Source organism: Metarhizium album (genome assembly GCF_000804445.1).
Source record: "Metarhizium album ARSEF 1941 chromosome Unknown scaffold_7, whole genome shotgun sequence".
NCBI lineage: Eukaryota > Fungi > Ascomycota > Sordariomycetes > Hypocreales > Clavicipitaceae > Metarhizium > Metarhizium album.
In genome coordinates this window covers 344492-368007 of record NW_024467581.1, presented here as the reverse complement: position 1 = coordinate 368007, position 23516 = coordinate 344492, and the positions used below count along the sequence as shown (strand labels likewise).

The following is a 23516-nucleotide window of genomic DNA, read 5'->3' as shown; positions in this document are numbered from 1 at the left end:
TCGCGGCTGAGCATTTATTGGCTCCGCCGGACGCCAAATGCCTGAGCACGGAGTACCAGCACTTTGAGTACGTAAGTACTTCAGCTCCTCGACTAGCCGAGCTGTCAATGGCTTTTATTACCCCCACCCCACATTCAAAGGCTTCGCATAGCTCTCACGACCAGCAATACAACATCGAGTCATGAGTATATCAATCACCAGTACTCCGTACGAGGACATCGTGTGCATGAGCCAAGTTATGTGACACAACATCGCAGCCCACGTGACTGTGCATGTATCCCATCACTTTGCTTCTATCTGTATCACGTGATCTCACGCCGCATCGTGCTCTGTATGCGCCGGATAAGCTTCGGGCGCGACACGCCGCTAGTCTGGAGGCGCGTTTAGAGCAACAGCCGCCGTCAACGAAAACAACGGCGACAACCCTGCAACACCAAATTCGCAACGGCAAAAACATCAATTTATATGCTTTTTAGCCTTTTCATGACCCCAAGTTGCCGTCCAAATCATTGGTTCTCTGCCTAGAGGACAGACTGCGGCAAATTCGCCCCTTCTTGGTCTACTCGCTCCGAGTCCTGTGAACCCTGCCTCAGCTCCTCGGCGCCATGTTCATGGGTAACGGAGCCTCACAGCAACATGCCCTTTGTTGAAGAGAACCCCTGCAAGGATCGGGTCTTCAAACGATTGAATTCTCATCATCCCGCCATCAAACAAGGCATCTGTCGAAGCCATTGCTCTTGCATGGCACGGGCTTTGGCTGCGTTGCTATGTTGAGTTCCCGGCGAGCTGTGCCGACTTGATTGACTCTCGACCTCGAGCCTCAACATCAGCTCACTTGACTGCCATCTCATGAACGCCATACACGTCGTACATCTGGAAATTCTCGGAACCTCACCCATCGCTTCTTAGCCGTCTTTTCTCTCCAGCCTCAGTTCCACTGAACATCACCACTGCGACGGTTATCATTGCTCCGCATCTGACTCCAAATGGCCCCTCGTCCAGTTCGTAGACGGCCGACGCGGTTCTCCGTCAGAGAACCCGACACACCATCAAATTCAAACCCGCTCACCTTTCAAAAACCAAACCTCCCCCCGCTTCAGGGAACCCCGAGCTCCAGAAGACAGTATTCGTACGGCGCGGAGGTTGAGCCCATGCCGTCACGACCTGGTCATGGTCTTTCAAGAAACCAAGCTCGAGATATTGGCAGTGCGGTCAGAAACGTGCTCAAGGCACCCGGCGTGAATGATGAAGAAGAAGACCACCACCAAGACCGGCAGGAAAAGACTCAAAAGCCGCAAGGTCCGAAACTTGCCCAGCCAGAACTCGATGAATTGGCCGGGAACCAACTGTCCCAATCACAGCATCTGCCTTCCTGTGAGGAAATCCTGCCTCGATAGAGCTACGTGATACTAACGCTTTGTAGATCTCTCTGGTAATCCCGTCACGGGACTAGCGACACGCCCTCTGCTGTCGCTGAGGAACCCCAGGCCTGATGGTAGTGATGGCGACGATGCGCGAAGCTTTGGCATTGAAAGTGATTTCTATGGTGATGCAACGATAACTTCGACGCCTAGAGCCCCACCACCTCAACGGCCAGAGCTGAGCGATGAACTGTCAATAGCCTCTGCCCCTGCAAACGGGAGACTCTCACATTCAGTAGTGAACAAACTTCCTGCTGTAATCAGTGAAGACGAAGAAGTAGACCTCGTCAAACAGCCACAGGCCGCCTACAAGGGGCCAGCGAAGATAGTGGGACCATCGCCATTGCGCGCACCACCTCGCCGGCCACCGCAGCTGCCTGCTCAACAACCACGATTTGAACAAGAAGAGGAGGAAGAAGATGAAGAAGAAGAGGATGAGGAAAATGAGCAGGGCACTGACGCTACCGACGAGCACCAAGAGGGAAACGAAGAAGACGATCTTGTTGAACATCAGGGACCTAGACCAATTGCCCAGACAAACACCCCAGCTCCTGGACGCTCACAGCCAGAGCTACGAGACCATATACAGAGGACGCGGATGGGTGGACCGTCGCTGGCACAGGCACAGCCAAAGCCTATACCCAGATTGCAACCTCCAAATACCAGCGCAAGTACGCTTAGATCGACCGAGGGCTTGAGGTCGAACCAGGTCCGGCGCTCACAACTGTCCACCAGAGCACAATTAGAACCTCGTCCACGAACCCACCCTGAGCGTCGAGATCAGGGCTCCGAAGAGAACAGCTCGGAAGATGGTCGATGGCTTGACAGAGCGGCTGCAACTACAACAAATCTGTTTGCGCAGGCCAAGTTTCTAGTGAATAGCAGCCCTTTCAGTCTGGGTAGACGATATCCAGGTGACGATAGCGAAAGAGATACGGCCATCCAAAGAGACATCGCCCAGGCCGAAACAGAAGTCGCCCGTGAGAGACTGAGGGAAGAAAACGAGGCTGCTTATCAACGCAGTTACCAGAGATGGTCGTGGCTAAAGTCCTTCTTCACCCCTTTCACAGGCAGGAGGCAAAGCCAGCACGGTAACACCGCCGCTCCGGGCAGCAATCGTCGGAGCATGTTCGCTTTATTACGCTTGTTGAACCCGATGATTTATCTAAGGGCTATTGTATGGTTGATCCAGGCATTACTAGACTGGATAATGCAAGTTGTTCACTTCATTATCCCGGCTGGTGTTTGGGACCAACTATCATCAGTATTTGGGTTTCTGCCGCATATACTGGCGGGAGGACTGGCATTTGTCATGGCATTTGCCTTCGCAACTCAACTAGCTGGATCAACGGACAGCGGCTGGCCCCCCCAGGTCATGGAGGCGGCATTGCGAACGTTTGACGATTTACGATACGGAGTCAGTGGCCTAATCCCAACTGTGACTTGGCCGAAGCGAGACCGCTGGGTAGACCTCGAAAATTTATGGGAAGATGATGACTCATCGAGAAACAAGCTCCAGCACTTTCTTAGTCGCATGGAGGAGGAGTTCCTGACATTAAAACGGTCGGGAAAGATTCATGACGCTTCTCTCAAGAAGTTGGAGAAAATCCTTCCGAGCATTGTCCACATGGATTTGAGAGACGGCAGACCAGTCATTTCAGAGGAGTTTTGGCACGCCTTGCGAGATTTGATTCACGAAGACGGCGGTTTCCTAGCTTTCGACAAGTTTGGGAGCGAGTATGCCGTGTCGTCTGACCGACAGTGGAGCGCCATCACCTCGCGACTGCTTCGCGATCCAGCATTTACAAATAAACTCAACCTGACGGCATCCGGGATTGAAGACAGGTTGAGCCGCAAGATGATCACCTTTTGGGATAAGTGGGTCAAAGACAATGATGACAAGATTGCGCATTTGCTCGGAACAGCAGTGGATCAGATCAAATCGGCTGGATCGCAAAGGGAATTCGAGGACCGCCTGAACAGGATTGTCGGTGAACAGCTTGCTCAGCGGGAGGAGAAGGAGGGCCAGAAAGGCAGGTTCGTCTCTCGAGAAGAATTCACCCGACACCTGACAAACGAAGTCGCCAGTCTGTCGTCCCAGCTCAGGGCAGAGCTTCACGATTTACAACCGCAAATGGAACGCTTGGTGCAACGAGCCATCGATGCTGCCACCCAGGAGCTCACTCACGGCATGAGCCGAGCCGACGTGACGGCCCTCGTCAACAGTCTCATCGACAAGGCCCTCGCCGACATCAACCTCGAGGCCGTGGCTCTCGGCAAAATCCACAGCCACTGGGACAACGACCTCCGCAACCAAGTCAACTACTTTGCTGTGGGAGCCGGCGCCGCAGTCGACCCCCGGCTCACGTCTGCCACCTGGGACCCTCGAGGCGCAGCCATCACCCGCAGACGATACGAGCAGGGTCAGCGTGGGCCGGAAGCCTTCCCGCCCATCGCAGCCCTCGAGCCCTGGCAGGAAGAAGGCGACTGCTGGTGCGCGGCCCGCTCGGTCAACCACCGCGGCAACCCTCACGGGGCAACGCTGTCCGTCCAGCTGCGCCACTCCGTCATCCCGCAGCACATCGTTGTCGAGCACATCCTGCCCGGCGCCACGACCCAGCCCGGCGCTCGGCCGAAGTCCATCGAGGTATGGGCCGAGATTCTCGACCCCGAGGCCCGCGAGCGCATTCTCGACTTTGCATCGGTCTACTTCCCCGACGATAAGAGTGACTGGAACTACACGCCGCCCGACTTCTCGTCGCAATTTGTAAAGATCACCCAGTTTGTGTACAAGGGCACAGAGCTGCACAGGGGTGTGCACGTGCACAGGCTGAACAGCGAGTTGCTTGCTCTGGGAGCGCACACGGACCGCGTGGTTGTAAGAGCCGTCAGCAACTACGGCGCGGCAAACCACACGTGTTTCTACAGGGTGAGGCTGTACGGGTTCAACGTCGATCTGGATCCCCGGGAGGGCGGAAACTCGTACTACTAGGACGGTGTGCCAGCCGCAAGGGGGACGCTCACCGGCGACTGCACGGCGCATTGTCATCCTGCACGGAGTTGGAGGAGTTGCTGCTGCTCACACGGAAGGACAAGGGGCGAATAGCATGGCGAACGGCGCGGGGATTGGATTTCTTCTTCTTCTTTCTTTTTTTTTCCATTTTTCATGCTAGTCCTTGGTGGGAAAGGAAAATACACATACAGTGCCCGGCGTGTAAAAAACAGCTTGGCTAAATATTTCACCATGCATTCACATTCTCTAAACATTGACTTTCAAAAGCTAGGTCAACTTGACGTCAATGGTCCGCCGAGGTGCATGTTCGTCGTTTTGCACAGGGTATATACGGTTCAACCATCCAATAAGCCCGTCGCCAGGGCCTCGAGATCCTCCAATGTCTCTGGCTCCCCTGTAAGCTGCAACGTCTTGCCCTTGTTCGTGCTCTCCGCCTTGACGTCGGCGTCGGCGTCGTCGTCGTCGTCATTCTCAAACCACTTCTTTGCCTTCTTCTTCGGCGGCTCGTCGTCTGCCTGTTCGCCAGCCGTGGGCAACGACCTCAACAGCGCCAGAGGATCCTCTTCATCGGCCGCGCCGGCCAACACGGGTGCCTCACCATCTCCCAGCCCCTCGCGCTGTCTGGCCTTTCGCTTCTCGCGCTTCTCGCGCTTCTTCTGCTTGGCGAGCTGCTTGTCGTCGACATCGGCCGCCTTGACTCTTGCGGACTCGCTCTCCATGAAAGTCTGGCGCTGTTCGTCTGCTGGGCCGGCCCGTTTGAAATCCTCTTCATGTTGAAGCTCGTAAATTTCGTGCGAGTTGCCGTCGTCGTCAAAGACGAGCTTCGTGGGATTGCCCCTGAACTTGAGCATTTTCGTCTTGGACTGAAGAGCCTTTTCGCGACGTTTGGAATCAATGACGTAGGGCTCGTCGCCGCCAAGACCATGGAGCACTTTGGCGTTGGAAACGTGGCCCTTGTCGATTTCGGCGTCGACATCGTGGTCGTTGAGGCGGCGCTTGACGGAGAGGATGTCGTCGTCAGAGCCGGAGTCGTCTCCGCCGTCCACGACGAGTTTAGCATAGTGACTGGAGAGGACGTCCTGGTTTTTTCTCTCAAACATTTTGTCATATTTGGTGCGTACTTCTGGCTTCTTCTTGTCCTTCTTGTCGGTCTTGTCGTATTCGCCGTCCAGGTCCATGTCTGATTCGGATCCGCTGGACATGCCGTCCCTGGGGGCATTTTTAATTTTCTTGATGTCGTCTCCTTTGCGAAACTTGATTTGCGGAGTGCCAGGGAGGCCGAGGCCGGATGCGAAACCGTCGAGGTCCAGCTTGTTCAGTTTGAAAATTTCCTTGTCCTTTTGGAGGTGAATTGCGCGGGCGTAGCTGATGAAGGCCTTTTGACCGAGGTATTTCAGGTCCGGGTTTTTGAAACACATATTTTGCAGGTCGTTCTTTATGCTTTTCTTCTTTTTTTCCCTGACGTTGACTTTTTGTATGGGGATCTTCTTTTGTTCCAAGCGCCTGATCATGCCGGGCTCTTCGCTGGGATCAAGAAATAAAACGGCTTGGCCATTGCTCTGGTATCTCGCTGTCCTGCCGACGCGATGGATGTACGTGTCGACGTCTTCCGGGCAGTCCGCCTGAATGACCCAATCGACGGCTGGGAAATCAAGGCCTCGAGCAACTACATCCGTGGCGAATAGGCACGAATGCTTGGCAGCTGTGAACCGAGACGTGATTTCGAGGCGGGCTACCTGCCTCTGTCGGCCGTGAAGATGTAGCAAGGGGATACCAGGTTGGAGATGACGAAAACTTTCGTAAACAAATCGAACCTGTTTTCCCGAGCTTAGAAAGACAATGATTTTGCTCTTGAGATTTGACTTCAGGAAACCGAACAGCGTGTCGAGCTTTTCGGGTAAAGGGGTCGTGATGTAGTGCTGTTGGAGACTTGTTGGTGTCGCACTCGTGGCCGCTTCATGGACCGAGACGTACTCGGGATCCTTGAGACTTAACCTTGCCAAGTCGGACACTTTCTTGCTTTGCGTCGCGCTGAACATGAGAGTTTGTCTTGCCCTCGGCAAGTGTTCTACCAGCGCATCAACGGCAGATTGAAACCCCATGTCCATGATGCGATCGGCCTCATCTAGGACCAGTATTTGTAGGTTATTCGCGTCAAAACCGGCAGTCTGGTCCAGGTGCTGTAGCATTCGACCAGGTGTACAGACCAGAATGTTCATCCGCGTCAATCGTTCTGCCTCGTCTTTCAAGCTCTTTCCACCAATGACCAACCCCGCCGAGAAGGCATGGTACCGACCAATCTTGCGAAGAACCGCGAAAATCTGCACGGCAAGCTCACGGGTGGGAGAGATGATCAGGGCCCCAAGGCCGTCGAACTCTGTCCATTGTGCCCGAAAAAGCTTTTCCAGTACAGGAATTAAGAATGCAAGAGTCTTTCCGCTCCCTGTCTTGGCGGCACCTAGCACATCGTTGTTTTTGAGGGCGAGGGGGATGGCTTGTTGTTGCACCTCGGTGAGTGTCTGGAAGTGCGACGACTTGAGTCCACTGATTGTCGCCTGCGAGAGGGGAAGGTCCGAGAAATTCTTTATATCTGTTGACTTGGTATCCTGGGGAGAGAAAAGTCCCTGATTAGCGGACAAAGCACAGTGTCCTCACGCCACGGCGTTGGGAGACGTCAACGTACCAGCTCATTCACAGCCTGTTGCAGCTTTTGGAGATCCTCTTCGTCGCGCTTCCGCTTCTGCTGCCGAGAATCCGACCTGGCATGCTTTTGCACCCTGGGATGCCTACCCGGCGTTCGCGTAGCCATGACCATAGGCTGCGAGAGCATGCAAACCGTCGTGTCGAGGCATCAAACTGGCGGAGGGTAAAAAAAAGAGACCCTTATCGATAAGGACAGCCTGTGGCTGCGGCGTAGTGGGGAGTGGGCAGATTACGTAACACGGCATCATCGTGACCCTCAAGACTGAATACTGCGCGAGATTTGTAGGATTCCACGTTCTGAGGATTGACCTTGCAGGCATTGCATATGTGGGCACGTGCCGACGGCGTAGTTTGTATGGCATCAAGTACGCGGCAAAAAAAAAGAAAAAAAGAAATCGACATCAGCAGCGACCCAAGTACACTGCTGCAACTGGCCCCAAGTACTTTTCGCACATTGACACCAAACACCAAATTCTGGGCCATCTAAGCGTTGCCCAGTTCAAATTTGCATCCTCAAATTCAAAATCGTTTCACAGTGGCCAGCCAGCCAGCCAGCCAACCCAACTAGGAAGGCACGGGCAATCGTGAAACAAGGCCTGCAACTTCCTCGGGCTGAAAATTTCTGTGACAACAAAAAAAGACGTCAAGCTCGGACACGTCACCCAGCCGAGGCGTTCATCCCTGGAAACAACATCTGCAAAAGGCTGCGCAGTCCATCATGCGGAGGAGGGAAGGGAGGGGCTGTGCCGACGCGCCACGTTGAGCCCGTCAGCATGGGCATCCGACCACGACAGCCCCAAGCTGGCTACCGTCGCAGGGGCATCAGCTTGTCCAGAACAAGGCGCACTGAATGCAACCCGGTCCAAGGGGTGCTTTGCTGCGTGGACGCTCACTTTGCCTCCCTCGAGGCAAGAGAACTCTACCCCCCAGCCGGTAGGCTGTCTGTTTAAACCCCAACGGATGAAAATCAAGTCTGAATACCTGGAATACTATATGCCTTGTGCACTCCTCCACACGTCCAATTAGATATGGGGCGCACACACAGTCGCGACGTCAGTCACAAGCGTCACACACACATTGACACACACAGTAGGTTGCCAAAGCTGCGCAGACGCGTCATGTAGAATCCCTCTTGATTCATTCAAGGTTCCCATGATCCGCTACCTCACGTGGCTAGTCGCAGGCTAGTTGATACGGACGTCCCAAACCAAGTCAACTCCGTATGTTTGACTCCCAGGCCGTAGTCCCAGATCTCGTCAAACCTCCATGTTCTGCTGTCTCTAATACACTCTACTGTGTAGTGGTACAACTATGCCGTCTTCCGTCGGCAGAGATCCTCCCGGACTGGTGAATGCGTCGTCTCTGCCAGTCTTCACCGAATAAAGTGGTCTTGGGCCTTTAGCTCCTTGTTCTTTTTTTGCATCTGACAGTGGCGCTGGCATGGAAATCCAAGTTGTCGTTGAGGAAGATTCAACTTCGGCTCATTGCGCCATTTCTGAGAAGAGTCTCTGCAAGCTTCTCACGCCCTTGATGGTATTTTCGTCTGTGCCCGATCCCGGTTTCCACGCAGCGTGGGCGAAATCGATGAGCTTGAGCCTGAACACGGGCGGCAGCGCTGGAACCTCGTCCTCATCGTCCAAGCAAATGCCACTATCAATTCGCTTGGTAGCCGGAGGGTCGGTTGCGCCGTCTACGTACTCGTTGTTGGCATCAATGGCTTTGCGAAGCATCTTGCCATCACCTTCAAACACAAGCAGAAGTGACGTCGAGAACGTGTGGAATTCATGGTCAGACATGACTTCAACCATGTCGCCAAGGTCTTTGGCAAAAGCCTCGCAAATGGCCCTGCCCAGGTTCTCGTCAATACCCGCAGCCTTGTTGAAGACGAATCGCTTGAGTTCATCCAACACATTGTCATCGTTGACCGTGTATCGCCCATAGTCCTTGTCGTAAATCTTGTACTCGTCACAATTCAATTCAACATGGTTTTCGGACCCGCGGAAAACGCGCATGCCGGCGATGCGGAATCCAAATTTGTGGTGGGTCGTCTCTCGGCTAAGCTTTTGAAATCGCTCCTGCTTTTGCTTAGGCGCATCGTCGGCATATAGACGGGTCCCCAATTTGATGTCGAGGACATTGGGCTTGTGGAAGCCATACGTCAAGTTCTCGAGCACGACAGACGTGTCTGTCTGGATCTTCTTTCCTTCGGAAGGCACCCACATAACGGCACCCTGGGCTTGGACATCTTGAGTGGCACTGACAATTCTCTCTCCGATCGATGCGAGCAGGCCCCCATCCACGGTTTGTAGGGCGCCGTCCGGAATGACGCCTGCCCCAGCTTGGTCGATGCCAACCTGATCGGCGCCGGCGCCGTTTAACGATAGGCAGCCGAGGTAGACTGGCATAAGACTGGCAAAGGCGGGATACTTTGACTTGGTGGTCTCGTAGAAGTTGATTTCGGCTTGGGTGCAAGGCTTGACGAAAATCGAGCCGTCGGGGTCGCACATGGTCCCATCACTGCCACATGGCCAGGTCAGCAGCACACTCCAGGGTCGGTGGTCGCAAATTGGGTTACGACACCACTGTACGAGCCAAGGGGAGGAAGGTCGCGAGTCTTTGAAGACGACTTACTGTCCAGCCACGGCATAGTCGTAGTCTTGAAGTTGGTCAACACGGGGGAGTTCCTTTTCCTTGGCCGCCGGCATCCTTGATGTGATGGCCGCCAAGTCCAGAGCGCGGCGGCGGACACCCTGTCGTAGGGGGGAGGGAATTGGGCAGAATCGCGACGCACGACGACACGATACGACACGAGTCTTACGTCGCAGCTGACTTGTATATTGCGCTAGTGGCAGGGTGAAGGCGCACAAGAGGTGGACGAGACGCGCAGTGATGGTGAGGAGGATTGTCAAGGTGCCCGAGTCGTCGGTCCCATGGAAAGCGTACGGTGCGGTACGGCGTGGAGAGGGAGCGCTTGTCGAGAGCGAGATGCCGTCGCTGCGTAATCTGTATGTCGGAGGAAGTCGGTGTATGGGCAGGAGCCAGGGGCAACGGAGGTGCAGGTCGAGGTTAAATATTGCGAGGAGAAGTCGAAGTCGTGGTCATGCACAGCCGCCGTCGCGAGGTTGAAGTGCTCGGGCACAACTACGTACGCTTTGCAACATTATAACGGGTCACGAACAAACACGCAGCGCTCGGTTTCAGAACACGCAGCCCCACTCGGACAAATCAGGTGGGGCGTAAGTCTGCCAGTCTGCCTTGGACGAGCCGAGCCACGTCAAAACTAAAAGAGTAACTTAAACAGAAAGTGCACTACATGGCTGCGTCGTGCACGGAGTAGCTGCATCTGCATCTGCATCTGCAGTTGTGTTGGCAACAGAAAATTCAGCACGTTTTGATTGGGTCTGCATCCTGGATCCGTGACCCGTACATGGGTCGCGATTGCAGCGGACGTTGTTGGAAAAATACGTATAACGTATTTTAATAAGCAAAGCTTCTTATTCACAACAGCTACTCCGTACGATCAAGTTGCATGCAAAGTATCCCCCCTACGGGACCCGGGCTGGCAATAGGTGGAAAAGGCAAGTCCAACATTCCTGGGGCAGAAACAGGATGCGCCCCTGGGACCTTGCCCTGGACTAAAGTCGTTGGATGAGTGCTTATTGCTCAAGGTAGGGCGACACTAGCACTAGCACCGGCCAGCTTCAGACTGTCGGGCAACTTGTCGTCATAACGCGGAGGAGTGAGCATTTTGGTGATCAAACAGTGGCGTCTGGTCACAATAACGTCGCCCAATCACCAGAGATGGCGCCCCTTGATCTTCGTATTCTTCACGCGGACTCCTGAACAATGGCCCAAACAGCTACACCACCCCTTTTTTTTTTTTTTTTTTTTTTTCCTTCTTTGACGCCGAGCCCTCGATTTCCAATTTCGCTTCAGAATTAGGTCTCTCTAGCGCTTCAGTCAGTCCGGTGTTGCGCGTCTGGCGCCCCCATTCGACACCCGGAGGAGGCCTGGCTAGTGTCAGGCTTCACTCTTCAGCACTCGCCTCGGCTGGTCGAATTTTCCGGACATACCCTGAGCTTGGGGGATATCCAGCTGTTCTTCATCATCCTCTGTCGGCCGTGTCAAAAGCTTGGGCTTTTCAACCTACCTGTTGCTTCTCGAGAACAGCCAGCGCTCGCAAGTTGCTGCTGTCACCCGTCCACCCACCCATGCTCCGACTCCCATGCTCCGAGCCCGAACATGGCAGACAGCCTCAGTCCCGTACCTCCAGGCGAACAGCCTGTCCTGGAACGTCGCCGGTCCAGGAACCCGCTGAGGAACATGATGCAACACCTCACGGTAGAGCCGCCGGACAACGAGGACGGATCGCCGCGCCGAGGATCCCTCATTCGACGCCTCAGCTGGCGCAGAAGTCGGAGTCCTTCAGCACACTCCGACACATCCACGCCAACCTCGGCAACCGTGCGTAACGTCGACCGGGCGTTGTGCACGTCCTGCTCGAGTCTGGCTGTTGACATCGAGTCAACCTTGGACGAGGTCGATGACTCCTTTACAAAGGTGCTCCATCCCGGCGCGGCGGACGCCTTCGACAAAAGGGAGCATGTCATCTCCCGTCTCAGAGGGCTCCAGGACGACAAATGGTCTACAACGTGCCCGCTGTGCAAGCTTTTCTGGTCGGTCCATGTACCAGGAGACGGCGACGGAGATTATAGTTTGTCTGCGTTTTCCAGCCGGGACACCAATTATCTCATTGACCCCGTCAAGTTGTTCGACATGGACCACCAGGCCAGAGCAAAGGCAAGGGGCTGGGCCCCTGGCTATCTGGCAGTCACACCGAAGAAGACTGGACCCGGTGCAAAAAGCTGGGAGCCCCAGCCGGAATGGTTTCGAGAGAGGGGAGTGCTGTACAGGACGCTTCCGCAAGTGTCGCCGGAACCATGCCCTGCGCGAGAGCGGGCGAGATCCAGCGAGCGGAACACTCAAGAGCCACAGGCCCTGCTGACAGACTCGACCTGGCTCCAAAAGGGAATCTGGGGAAGGGAAATTGGTCGGTCAGCAGACATGTCTGTTGCCCGCAACTGGTTGCATTTTTGCGACAGTCATCACCGAGGACGATGTGGGCGCCGCCAGGTCGCACACGAGCTTGCCGGATTCAAGCTCATTGACTGTGCTCAGTCGCCGCCCCGGGTGGTTGAGCGGCTCTTGAGCGAAGACTACGTCGCCCTGAGTTATGTCTCCGGGGGCAACACGACAGACTCGTGGCCAAAAGCAGTTCGGGACGCGGTCACGGTGACTCTGGACCTTGGATTCCGCTATTTGTGGGTTGATTGTCTGTGCATCGACTCAAGCAGAGTGCAGGAAAGAATGCATCAAATCGGCCGCATGGATGAGATATTCGAAGGGGCTGCGGTAACCATCATCGCAGCTCATGGCAAGGACGCCATGCAAGGCCTGCCCGGCGTGGGCTCTACTACACGGCCGGAGCAGCCCAAGTACAAATTTGCCGACGGCAACGTCGCACTCGTTTCTAGCATGCGGGATCCCCGGCTCGAAATCAAAGAATCCGTCTGGTATACCCGGGGCTGGACTTACCAAGAAGGCCTTGTGGCGAGGCGGCGGCTCGTGTTCACGGGACAGCAGATGTACTGGGAGTGCGAGGGCATGTCGTGTCCTGAAACCCTGGTCTTGCCACTTGCCGCGTATTATGACAGAGATCAGGAAAAGATGTGCGACTTCGTACGACCAGGCCTCTTTAACGGGTTGTCTTATATTGATGGCAGCTGGGAAGTATGGAAGAAGCTGCCGCAAAGCATGGAGAAGCCGAGTACCCTCAGCATCTTCCGAACCTCGGACCAGCATGTTGTTGAGTACACCAAGCGTCAGCTCACGTACGACGAGGACTCACTCAGCGCTTTCATGGGAATCACGAGGCGGCTGGAGAAGACTCTGGGAAAAGACAAGCTCGGGAGCATTGTCGGGATTCCCATCTGGTGCCCGACGACGGACAGCACGGCTCGTTCTGGGCCACCTCGAACCAAGTTGCTGTTTGCCCTGACGACCAGTTTCTGGCATCACAAGGGACATGACCGGCCGCAGAGAAGACGCCACCTGCCCAGCTGGACATGGGCGGGTTGGCGAGGAGCCGTGCAACTGTACTCGTCCATTGTTGTGGTCGAGCAAGACGGCACTGGGAGGGAAAAGAAGCTCTTGAACCACCACTACGTGAGCGCCAAGCAGCTGACCAGAAACGACGCCTCATCTGTGAAGTGGGCATACTCGCCGGAGATGCTGATCCTGAGCCCCGACGGCCAAGTTGCCTACGACTTCTCTGTCGCGAGTGACAGACCTCCCACGTTCCCTCCGGGCCGCTATCTTCTGCGGGTGACCAACCCGCTGGTTCTCGATAAAGTCAAGGCGCGGGTGCACAATGGCGGGTGGACATTCAATGACGTTTGCGTCGACGTACAACTCAGCCGCGGCCTGGGCACGGAACAGGACACGGTCGCACCGCTGCCATCTGGGGGCCATAAACCGAGTGCGATCCGAGAATACGTGGAGCATCATGCCTGCGGTGAGCAAATGACGGTGCTGTGGTTTGTCGAAGAAGCCACGATTCTGCTCTTGGTTGTCGAGAAGACCACGTCCGGATCTTGGGAACGTGTAGGCAGAGCACGGATGGGGTTCGGGCAGGACGCAAGGGACGTGATGCGGCGGTTTGGCAGCTTGGAGGTCATGCTCAATCACCTTCCCCTGCGACGACTTGGATCGGACATATTGATTGAGTAGGGAGCCATCCGTCACGTTGTCGCCTGGCAACATGCAAGGTCTTGGAAGCACGGCGCATAAAAGCTGTGATTATCGCATCCTTGCAAGCTGAGGGAGGGCACGAACAAGCTGAACAAGCCGGGAGGCGAAACACAAGATTACGAGGAACATGAGCCTTGGCGACCACAACACGGCCTGAAGAAGGAACTTTTTGTATATGTGGACAACTAGCATTTCACACTACTATTTGACAGCAATGCCACGGCATCTGTCTTGGATATAGATGGAAAATAAAATACATTTCAAACTGTTGCATTCATCTGTTTGTGCCGCGGGGTGCACGGCGACCATCACAACTCGCAACACCACTCATCCACGAAAGAAGGCTCTGCAACACCCTGGCAAGCCAAGGTGCGAATGAGACCAGACAGACGCCCACTGCCATCGGACTTCGGAGCGCAACGGAGGGCGGCAAGCGGAAATGCCAAAGTCGACGTCCCTCTCCACTGATTCCACTCCACCCTTGGGTCATCGGACGGACCGTTGCCAAACTCCGTCATTCCCAAGCGTTGACTTTTGTTTCCCACCCCCGCCTGTCACGACCTGCATCCATCCTTTTCCGAGGCCATCGTCGCCGCAGATACAAAGCGCCATGACGGCCGAGCCCGCGCCCGCCGCGTCGACGACGTCCGGCACTTCAGTGGCAGCCACGCGGGTAAAATCGTCGGCCTCGACCAGGAGCCAACTCGGATACCCGTCCGGGCATCTGGGACACTTGAGCGAGCACGAGGCCGAGGCACTGGCCAAGTTCAAGGATGTTTTGGAGCAGAGGGGCGTCTGGAAGAGAGATGCCGCGAGTCACGACGACCAGACGTTGCTGTGAGTAACCCGCCCGGCCGTGGAGGGCTGTCGATCAATGGCTTCCCTCTCCCTCTCCCTCTCCCTCTCCCTCTCTTTTCGTCTCCCGCCTTTTTCTTCACCCCGTCCCCCAGTCCGCCAGCCCGGGCCGCTGCTAACGGCGATGACGTCTCGACCGCAGACGCTACCTACGCGCGCGCCGCTGGGCGGTCGACGACGCGTACCGGCAGTTCAAGGCGACCGAGGACTGGAGGCGCGCGAACAACATCGACACGCTCTACCGCACAATTGACCTGGAAGCGTACGAGCAAAGCAGACGACTGGTTGGTCCCCCGCCACGTTTCCTGTCTGGCCCCGGACCCGTCCCTCCCTGCTCAGACTAATCCGTCCGTCCAGTATCCGCAGTGGACGGGCCGCCGCGACCGCCGCGGAATCCCCCTCTACGTCTTCGAAATCAAAAAGCTCGACTCCAAGACGGTGGCCGAGTACGAACGGCTCGGCGCGCAGTCGACCTTCTCCGACGCCCGGACCGACGGCAGCACCGCGCCCGGGCTGCTGCGCCTGTTCGCGCTGTACGAGAACCTCACGCGCTTCAGCCAGCCGTTTTGCACGCAGCTCGCGGACCGGGAGCACCCCGACGTCCCCGTCACCATGAGCACCAACATCGTCGACGTCTCGGGCGTCGGGCTGCGGCAGTTCTGGAACCTCAAGGGCCACATGCAGGCCGCCAGCCAGCTCGCCACGGCGCACTACCCCGAGACCCTGGACCGCATCTTCATCGTCGGCGCGCCCGTCTTCTTCGGCACCGTCTGGGGCTGGATCAAGCGCTGGTTCGACCCCATGACCGTGTCCAAGATCTTCGTCCTGGGCCCGCACGAGGTCGCGCCCACGCTCGAGGCCTTCGTCGACCCCCGCAACATCCCGCGCAAGTACGGCGGCCAGCTAGACTTTTCCTTTGGCCAGCTGCCCGTGCCGGATCCGCACTGGGACGGCGTCGTCGCCTGGGAGGACGGGCGCTCGGCGTTCCCGAGCGGCCCGCTGCTGTGGCAAGACGTCGACGACGGGCGGAGCATGGCCTGCGTCGCCCTCGGCAAGGACAAGGGCGTGCCTCGCAACGTCCGCGTGTGCACCGTGCCCAAGACGTGGTGGCCGCCCGCAGACGAGGACGGCGACAAGGCCGACCCGGCGACCGAGGGGACCCAGACGAACGGCCAGCTGTCCGAGGGCACGCAGACGACGGCGGGCGCGACGGCGGACGATGCCGCGCAGACCGACGAGGCGGACGGCATCACGGATGGCGAGATTGTCGAGAAGTTGAGGCTCGCCGGGGACGAGAACGGCGCTGTGCCGGTTGCGCCGACTGCTGCCGCCTAGACGGGGCACTTGGGCCCATCGCACGCCGGCCCGGACATGGACGGACGCACAAGCAGGCCGGGGATGCAGGATTTGGATATGGATATCACGTTGGCATGCAGGACGAGAGTGTAGTCGGGGGATGGGGCCCTCACCGGGCGCATGTCCTGTTCGAGCGGGTGTAACGTCTGGCAGCGTACTTGTTTCTCTGTATTTCTCACAGGTTTAATCTTGTCTCTTCTGTCCTTGGATCTTGGTCGCCGGCTATTTGGTACATGGCAGAATTTATAACAAAATAAAAAATCATCCCAAGTATATACTGCCGCAAACCGCATCCCTTCCGCGCGGCACAAACCTCCACCACCTACATTTCGCCCGTCTCGACGTGTCCAGACGTGCCCTGGCGTGCCCTGGCCCTTGGCGAGCCTTTAAAGGGCGAGCCCCAGCCTTGGACGTCACACGCCGCCCCTCCCGAAGCCCCTCCGTCTCCGCCAGTCGTCGACGCCCTTCTCAATCTCGGCCCAGCACACGCCGTCCCGCACGAGGCGCATCGTGATGCCCAGGCCCTCGGTCTCCTGGTTCCTGCTCTCGTCGTCGAAGAACAGGATGTCGTCGAACGCGACGCCCGTCCTCCGCTGGAGCGCCTCGACGTGCCGGATCTTGCTGCCGGGGTAAATCTCCGTCCCGGCGTCAAACGCGTCCAGGGCCTTGCGGGGCCTGTCCCCCTCCTGCGCCGGCGGCACGTGCAGCATCTTCAGCAGGTCCCTGGCCAGCCCGGGCGCGTGGGTTCGCGACGCGACGCCCAGCTTGATGGGGGCGCTGGAGTCGGGGACCGCGCGGGGCAGAAGCCGCAGGATCTGAGGGACGTCGGGGTAGAAGGCGTACTCCTCGCCGTGGCGGTCCGTGGCGAGGGAGTGCGCCGCGTCCGGCTTGAGGGGGGGCGTGACGTGCGTGTCGACCCAGAACGGCCAGAGGGTGTAGTCGAGATCGAAGACGATGAGTTTGGGCAGCGGGAGCGTCGGGTCCGTGAGGGACGGGGGGATCTGGGACGTAAGAGCGGAGGGGGTGGCGAGGGCCGACGAGAGGGATGTGAAGGAGATTTGTTTGGAGAGCCTGCGCGGCATGTCGGCTGCGTGGTCGCTGGCAAGTGGCGACGCGAGGCTCGGGTGTCGTGTGGCTCGGCTCGGCTTGGCTTGGCTTGGTGTTGAGGATGACGAGATGGAGGCGTCGAGTTGTGACGACGCCGGTAGGACGAGTCGGTTGTCCGGTGGCGGGTACCTGGTGCCTGGTGCCTGGTGCCTGGGGCCCTGGACGGCGAGGTCCAACGCGTCCCCTTTGTCTGCGAAGACGCCCAAACTGTACGAGCGGGGGCCCACGCTCGCACCGCACCCCCCGACTGACTTGACGGCTGATCAATCATCAACGGCGGATACGGAGACGAGGGTTTCGCAGACGATGCGGCCGGCGTGCATTAGTAAGGCGGCGGGGCCACTCCGAATCCGTGGCGGGGCTCGGGCTCGGTTCCGTCATCGGGCCATCGTTTCATCATTCATGGGCAGCTTCTTATCAATCAGCCCGTCCCGCCGACCTCTCAGCTCTCGACTTTTCCCAACGTCGACGTCGCCCATGCCCAAACCGAGAACCTCCCACTCACCAGCGTGCCACCAGCTCCCGCAATGCCCAATCCCTGGGACCACAAGTATCCCTCGCCGCTCGCCGGCTTCGAGGACGCCCCTCCCCTGTCCGACGAGACGAACGAGGACGGCAAGAGCCTCGTGAACCCCAAGCGGGACGGGCTCAGCGACGCATATCACCGCTTCACCACGCCTCTGAGATCAGACCGTCGCGGCGGCTTGTACGTGCACGCCGTCTCGTCGTGCTCCGCCGACCATGGCTGGCGACTGACACGCCGCGCAGTGACGTACACATCTACTACTTTCAGCAGAACCCGGAGCAGGCCACGTACGCGCGCCAGCTCTGGGAGCGCATCCGACGCGAGTGTGAGTCCAGGCTCCAGACCCCAGACTGCAGACTGCCGGGCCCCGAACGTGCGATGCAGGCCATGCAATGCAAATTGCTCGCTGACGTGTCCCGTGTCCCCCAGTCCCTGAGCTGAGGGTGTACAAGTTCTGGGACCGCCCCGTCGGGCCTCACCCCGTGGCCATGTTTGAGATCAACGTCTTCACGCCCGCCCAGTTCGGCGCCTTTGTCGCGTGGCTCTCGGTCTGGCGCGGGCCCTTGTCTGCCCTCGTCCATCCCAACACCGTGGTGGAGGAGGGCCAGGCCGCCAACGAGGTCGAGTTGCGCGATCACACGGACAGGGCTATTTGGATGGGCGAGAGAGTGCCCCTGGATTGGGCGCCGTTCGGACCTCGCGCGTGAAGGGCTTTTTCTTTTCTTTCAGTCGCCGCACGCTCCGTACGTACAAGTGGCGATCGTCGGTTGGAATGGCACTTGTATGCCGTCCATTTTGCATCGCTGCTCTGTACTGGAATTTAGAAGTAATTGTAACCATGCACCGTTATGATTTGGCCCGACGTTGACATTACGGGAAAAGGCAAAACACACACACACACACACACTTTTACACACACACACACTTACACACACACACACAAAAATAAAATAAAAATAAAAGCCACTGCAATACAGCATCATACTGGTTTATGCTTCCGTCATGTATTCGTTTCCGTCACTTGTCCCTCTTGCTGCGGCGCTCCCTGAGGCTCAGGGCGGTTGCGACGCAGCCAGCACGCGACGAGTGCCAGAATCACCGCAGCCCCCGAAGCTGCCGTTCCCACCACCATGTCGGCGCGAAATGCCTCCCCAAAAGCCTCTTGGGCCAACTGGTTCTGAGGCGGGGCCGATGGAGAGTCTCGCCTCCCGACATGCAACAGCGGGCTTCCGTGCGTTTTGGCCCGGAGGATCGCTGTCGACGCGGCGATGCCCAAACTGCCGCCAAATATGCGCAGCTGGGCGAGGATTCCCTGGGCCGGGGCTAGTAGCGAACCGTTAGCACGCACCGGCTACGACCACGTGGAGAGCTTGATGTTCGGTGCTACTTGCCGTAATCCTTTGGCGCAACCTTGATGGATACAATCATTGTGCTGGATGACACGGTGAGGCCGAAGCCCATGCCGCAGAGCGTGATGAAGCCCAGGAGCTTGGCGCTGTCGAGCTCGTGCGTGGACAAGGTCGTCAACAACCCACAGCCCAGCGACATCAAGCATGACCCTGCTAGCAGCGTTTCCGTAATGGCCGACTTTCTCGAGTTGACTGCGCCGCTGACGATGCTGCCCACAGCGACAGCGACCAGCATTGGCAACAGCATAATGCCGGCCACGAGGGCGGATTTGCCCCCAGCAATCTGGATCCCCAGCGGGACGACGTAGATCAAAAGCAGGAACGGGAGCCCCAGGAGGAGCGTGTTGATCACCCCCGAGGCGTACACGCCGCTGCGGAAGATGCTCAGCGGGAGGACCGGGACGAACCGCTTGGACAGGCGGGTCTGGACGGCGTATTCCCAGAGTATCAGGGCCGCCCAGCACACGACGCCGACGACAAGGGGCGCGACGAAGACGGCCGAGCCCCAGTCGTCGCCTTGTCGAGGCGCGTTACCGCGTGCCTGGCCTGCATTCTGGAAAGAAAAGACGACGAGAACGGCGGCGGCGACGGTGAGAAAGGCCCCCGGGTAGTCGAGCTGTTTCCACGAGTGCTTTCCACGACGCCCGAGGTATCTCTCGTCGGGCCAGCTGATGACAAACGTGGCCAGCGAAGCCGCACCAACAGGGCCACTGTACCGCGTCAGCGTCAGTCACGGGAGTCATGTCCGGCCGCATGGCGAGCAAACGCACTTGATCCAGAAGACCCATCTCCAAGTGGCGTAGCTCGTCAGCACGCCGCCCAGCACGGGGCCCAACACGCCCGCCACGGCGACGACCACGCCGACCATGGCCGCGATGTACTGCCGCAGACGCACCGGGCTCAGCTCCGGCAGCATGACCATGGACAAGGAGTACAGGCCCGAGCCGCCGACGCCCTGGAGGGCGCGGAAGGCAATGAGCTGGTGCAAGCTGCGGGCGAAGCCGCACGCCAGCGAAAAGGCCACGAAGACAACGGACGCGAGCACAAAGGCATCCCGGCGGCCTGCGATGTCCGAGACGCGCGAGAAGACGACGGCGCAGCCCATGTAGGCGAGGGTGTAGGACAGGGCAACCCAGTTGACGTTGTCGAGATCGCGGAACTCGGTGCCCACGGCGTAGAGCGACGTCGCGACAATGGACGTGTCCATCATTGCGAGAAACAGCCCCAGACACACTCTACACGACGTGCACTTGCGGTTAATTCCACTCTGGCCGGATTCGGATTCTCGGCGTCATTGCGCCCCCTACTCACCCAGCACATAGGATCCAGAACCGCGCCGGAGGAAGGGAAGGCGGTTTCGAGCTGTCAGTCTGGACGGTGGACGTAAAGGAATATTCGGAGGCGCGTCCATCACGTCGACCGTGTTGAGACATGTGCTACTGTTCGTGAATGGTGAAACAAATAATTTGGTAACTGGAGAAAAAAAAAGATGATAATCAAAGGCTTCTCCTGTGTCATGTCAAGCACATCACATCCCAGCTGACATGGTAACAGAAATCTCTACGTAAGGGCAAGGAGAGAGACGCCCCAAAAGATGCCCGTGTGTGTTGGAGAGCCAGGCACGCCGTCCGTCGTCGCCTCGCGGCACAAAAGATGCTAGCCAGCCGGGCGTGATGTCTGCTGAGGTTGACGAGTACTCTGTATGGTCCCCCCCTTGCCGGCACGCTTCTTCCAGCAACTTGGCCTCGCCCTCGCAATCGCTTAGGTCTGCCAATCATGGCCAGAGGGCTGGAGGGCTGAATTCTTTTCTTGCCTCCCACATGGACCTATCTCGCGTCCGGGAGGCGTCACGCAGGCTCAGGTATCACCGCATTAGCTGAATATGAACTGTTGGCTCGGTGACGGCAGCTTCGGCTCGAGGGGTGGCACGGAAACAGAGACTACTCCGTACAAGTCTAGCGGGTGGGTGATGAATGAGAGTTGTTGGTTGACGTGATGGGAGCTCATGGTGGCTTGCTTCGAAATTCGCACTCGCTTGAGAGGTGGCCGGGCGGATCCTGGGAGATGCGCCAGCAACGCCAATCAGGTCGGGGGTAGAGACGGGATTGACTTCGGCGGATTTGGGGGAAAGTGAGGTCATCGCAGAGCGGGACGGATGGTGTGTGGATGGCGTATTGTATTGCAGAGTGCATCTCGAACCGTGTGGCCCTGGAGTAGTCTGGAGTCTGGAGTCCGAAGTCCGGAGTGTGGCTGGCGCTGGCGCTGCCCTTGCTCATTTGTCGGGTTAATGGTCAGAGAGCCGACCTCGGCCTGTACTTTGCGGTCTGACGAATCAGCCCAAGATTGATACGTCATGAGCGCGGGTGTGACTGCATCGTCCAAAATTGCGTCGAGCCGAGCAACAAGTGTCGCTGCTCGCAGCAAGCAGGGGCGTGTCTCGACTCTTGTGCCTTGCCTTGTTGTCCGTACTACGTGCTGTGCCATCAAGGCAATAAGGCACAAAGGGCATCATCCCTTTGTTGCCTACTCAGGTTGCACACACAAGCACTATCATGTATATGAAGCCCTTATTAGTTGGGCCTGTCTGATTGAGGAACCAAGGACCTTTGAGACCCTACAATATTATATGTGAATATGAGTCATTTGCTCTGAGCCCTGATCTCCAAGACCAGCCCTTGTTACACCCGGCCTGAATTTGTGCAGTAGCTTAGCGTCGACCTACCTGTTGTAAACCTGCGCAGCGAATCACAAGCGGCGTGGGCTCTTCGCCTAGTCAATTCGACTGTTGTCTTTGATTGGGTTCTACCCAAGCGCAGGAGACCCAAGTCCGGCGAGCAGACGTCAGGTTGGCCCATGGTTACCCAGGATTACATTCCACTGTTCGCCCGGATTTACGATCCCCTGCCAACCAGATTGTAGATCCAGACTTGGGCCAGAGCCTTGGTTTACTACCAAGTCTCAGATTTGGGTGCTGTATTCCTCTGTCTGGGCCTACGAAATTGTACCGACTGTCAGTCAAAAACGCACCGGACCCAAGCCAGGAAAACCCGGGTCTATGAGATGATGAGCTCGGATGGTCCGAAAAAGAATGGTAGTCCCTGAGTTAACATGTCCTAGTCTACACATCGCCACCCTGGATGGGTTGGTAGGTCATGGGTCTATGCACCTGTTGTCGGAAAATGGATGCTAAATGCTGAACTTGGGAACATGGGCTGGCGGGTTTCTGGTCTGTCAATTGCCAGAAAGTAGATGTTACTCTGCGGGACGGTCGATTAGTATGTGAGCTAATGTCAGGTCTAAGATTTAGTGAGTTATGTTTTGTGTATTACTTGCAGTAAATATGTACAGTACGTAACATAAAGGCGGACGTGGAAATACAGGGCACAATCGTTTGGTGGCGGAGAGACGGAGAGGGAGGTCCAAAACTAGCTTCACCAACTGACCTAACCGGTTAGGTCTGCATTTCCGTGATTGGGGCTAAGTGTGAAGCGGCGCGGAGGCTTTCTTGGTGTTGTCAACAAAACCGGCTGCTGTGGCTATAGAATCGGCTTGCTCGCTTTTAAGCAGAACCCCGGAATTCTTCCTACTCCGTTCCAGGTAGACAATGGCAAGTCACCACTGCAAGAGGCAGCTCGAATGACTTCATGTGTCGTCGGAAGCGCTGCATATCTGCGTTGTGAGGCTCGTGATGCTTTTTGTACGTTGTAATTACTAGTCGCTGCCATGCGTTGTGGTGGTGCTGTCTTCCCGCCCGAATCTGGTTGCATTTGATTGGCGCTCGCATTGTGGAGCAGGTACAAGTGAAAGGGTAACGGTATGTCATTTGGACTGCTTTTTGTCGGTCTCTCCATCGCAAAGATGCACCTCGGCTGGCAGACGTAATTAACATCTGCTGTCGCGTCCAGCACGCAATGCCTGGCGGCTTGCGTATTAAATTTTCCCGATGTATCGCTAGCTGTAGCAACGTTGTCGTAACGTGGCTGATGTAAATTGGTGTGCAAGGCCTGTCCTACTCTGGAGTGACAGCCTTCACAGGCCGAAGTAGCATTGTATTTAGAGGGCGACCGTCTTGCTTATCAAACCGTGCCGTCACCTCCACATGCAGGGCAGATACCGCTGCTCTCTTTACTGCCTTTGCTAGAACAGTCGTCTACAGTCGCACATTAGCTTGCATCTGCAAATGCTGCTACTATAATTTTCTGATTTTCTAATTTTTAAATTTTTTAAAAGTATAAAGTTATATAGAAAAAATTCCTTCTACCTTAATATATAAATTAAACTTTATACTATAATTATTCTAGATTTATATTAAAACT

The 23516-nt window shown here is 56.9% G+C and overlaps 8 protein-coding genes across 8 annotated transcripts; 4 read left to right on the top strand and 4 right to left on the bottom strand.

Moving 5' to 3' along the window:
- Positions 1-986: 986 nt before the first annotated feature.
- MAM_03577 (spindle pole body-associated protein sad1) lies at positions 987-4413 on the top strand (the record flags this gene model as incomplete). Its single annotated transcript, XM_040822376.1, has 2 exons — positions 987-1374; positions 1424-4413. The coding sequence occupies 2 exons, from the start codon at positions 987-989 to the stop codon at positions 4411-4413; spliced, it is 3378 nt and encodes a 1125-aa protein (XP_040679519.1).
- A 356-nt stretch (positions 4414-4769) lies between these two features.
- Positions 4770-7243, bottom strand: MAM_03576 (ATP-dependent RNA helicase DBP4; the record flags this gene model as incomplete). Its single annotated transcript, XM_040822375.1, has 2 exons — positions 4770-7040; positions 7118-7243. The coding sequence occupies 2 exons, from the start codon at positions 7241-7243 to the stop codon at positions 4770-4772; spliced, it is 2397 nt and encodes a 798-aa protein (XP_040679518.1).
- Positions 7244-8618: 1375 nt separating this feature from the next.
- Positions 8619-9842, bottom strand: MAM_03575 (pre-mRNA cleavage complex II protein Clp1; the record flags this gene model as incomplete). Its single annotated transcript, XM_040822374.1, has 2 exons — positions 8619-9654; positions 9769-9842. 2 exons carry the CDS (start codon positions 9840-9842, stop codon positions 8619-8621), a joined length of 1110 nt encoding a protein of 369 aa, XP_040679517.1.
- Positions 9843-11379: 1537 nt separating this feature from the next.
- MAM_03574 (Heterokaryon incompatibility) lies at positions 11380-13926 on the top strand (the record flags this gene model as incomplete). The annotated part of the gene is made up of 1 exon (XM_040822373.1): positions 11380-13926. One exon carries the CDS (start codon positions 11380-11382, stop codon positions 13924-13926), a length of 2547 nt encoding a protein of 848 aa, XP_040679516.1.
- A 631-nt stretch (positions 13927-14557) lies between these two features.
- Positions 14558-16137, top strand: MAM_03573 (Cellular retinaldehyde-binding/triple function; the record flags this gene model as incomplete). The annotated part of the gene is made up of 3 exons (XM_040822372.1): positions 14558-14784; positions 14945-15086; positions 15160-16137. 3 exons carry the CDS (start codon positions 14558-14560, stop codon positions 16135-16137), a joined length of 1347 nt encoding a protein of 448 aa, XP_040679515.1.
- A 434-nt stretch (positions 16138-16571) lies between these two features.
- MAM_03572 (magnesium-dependent phosphatase-1 family protein) lies at positions 16572-17240 on the bottom strand (the record flags this gene model as incomplete). Its single annotated transcript, XM_040822371.1, has 1 exon — positions 16572-17240. One exon carries the CDS (start codon positions 17238-17240, stop codon positions 16572-16574), a length of 669 nt encoding a protein of 222 aa, XP_040679514.1.
- A 552-nt stretch (positions 17241-17792) lies between these two features.
- On the top strand, positions 17793-18498 carry MAM_03571 (DOPA-like domain protein; the record flags this gene model as incomplete). The annotated part of the gene is made up of 3 exons (XM_040822370.1): positions 17793-17971; positions 18034-18116; positions 18221-18498. 3 exons carry the CDS (start codon positions 17793-17795, stop codon positions 18496-18498), a joined length of 540 nt encoding a protein of 179 aa, XP_040679513.1.
- A 676-nt stretch (positions 18499-19174) lies between these two features.
- MAM_03570 (Major facilitator superfamily domain, general substrate transporter) lies at positions 19175-20410 on the bottom strand (the record flags this gene model as incomplete). Its single annotated transcript, XM_040822369.1, has 2 exons — positions 19175-19910; positions 19971-20410. 2 exons carry the CDS (start codon positions 20408-20410, stop codon positions 19175-19177), a joined length of 1176 nt encoding a protein of 391 aa, XP_040679512.1.
- Positions 20411-23516: the final 3106 nt, after the last annotated feature.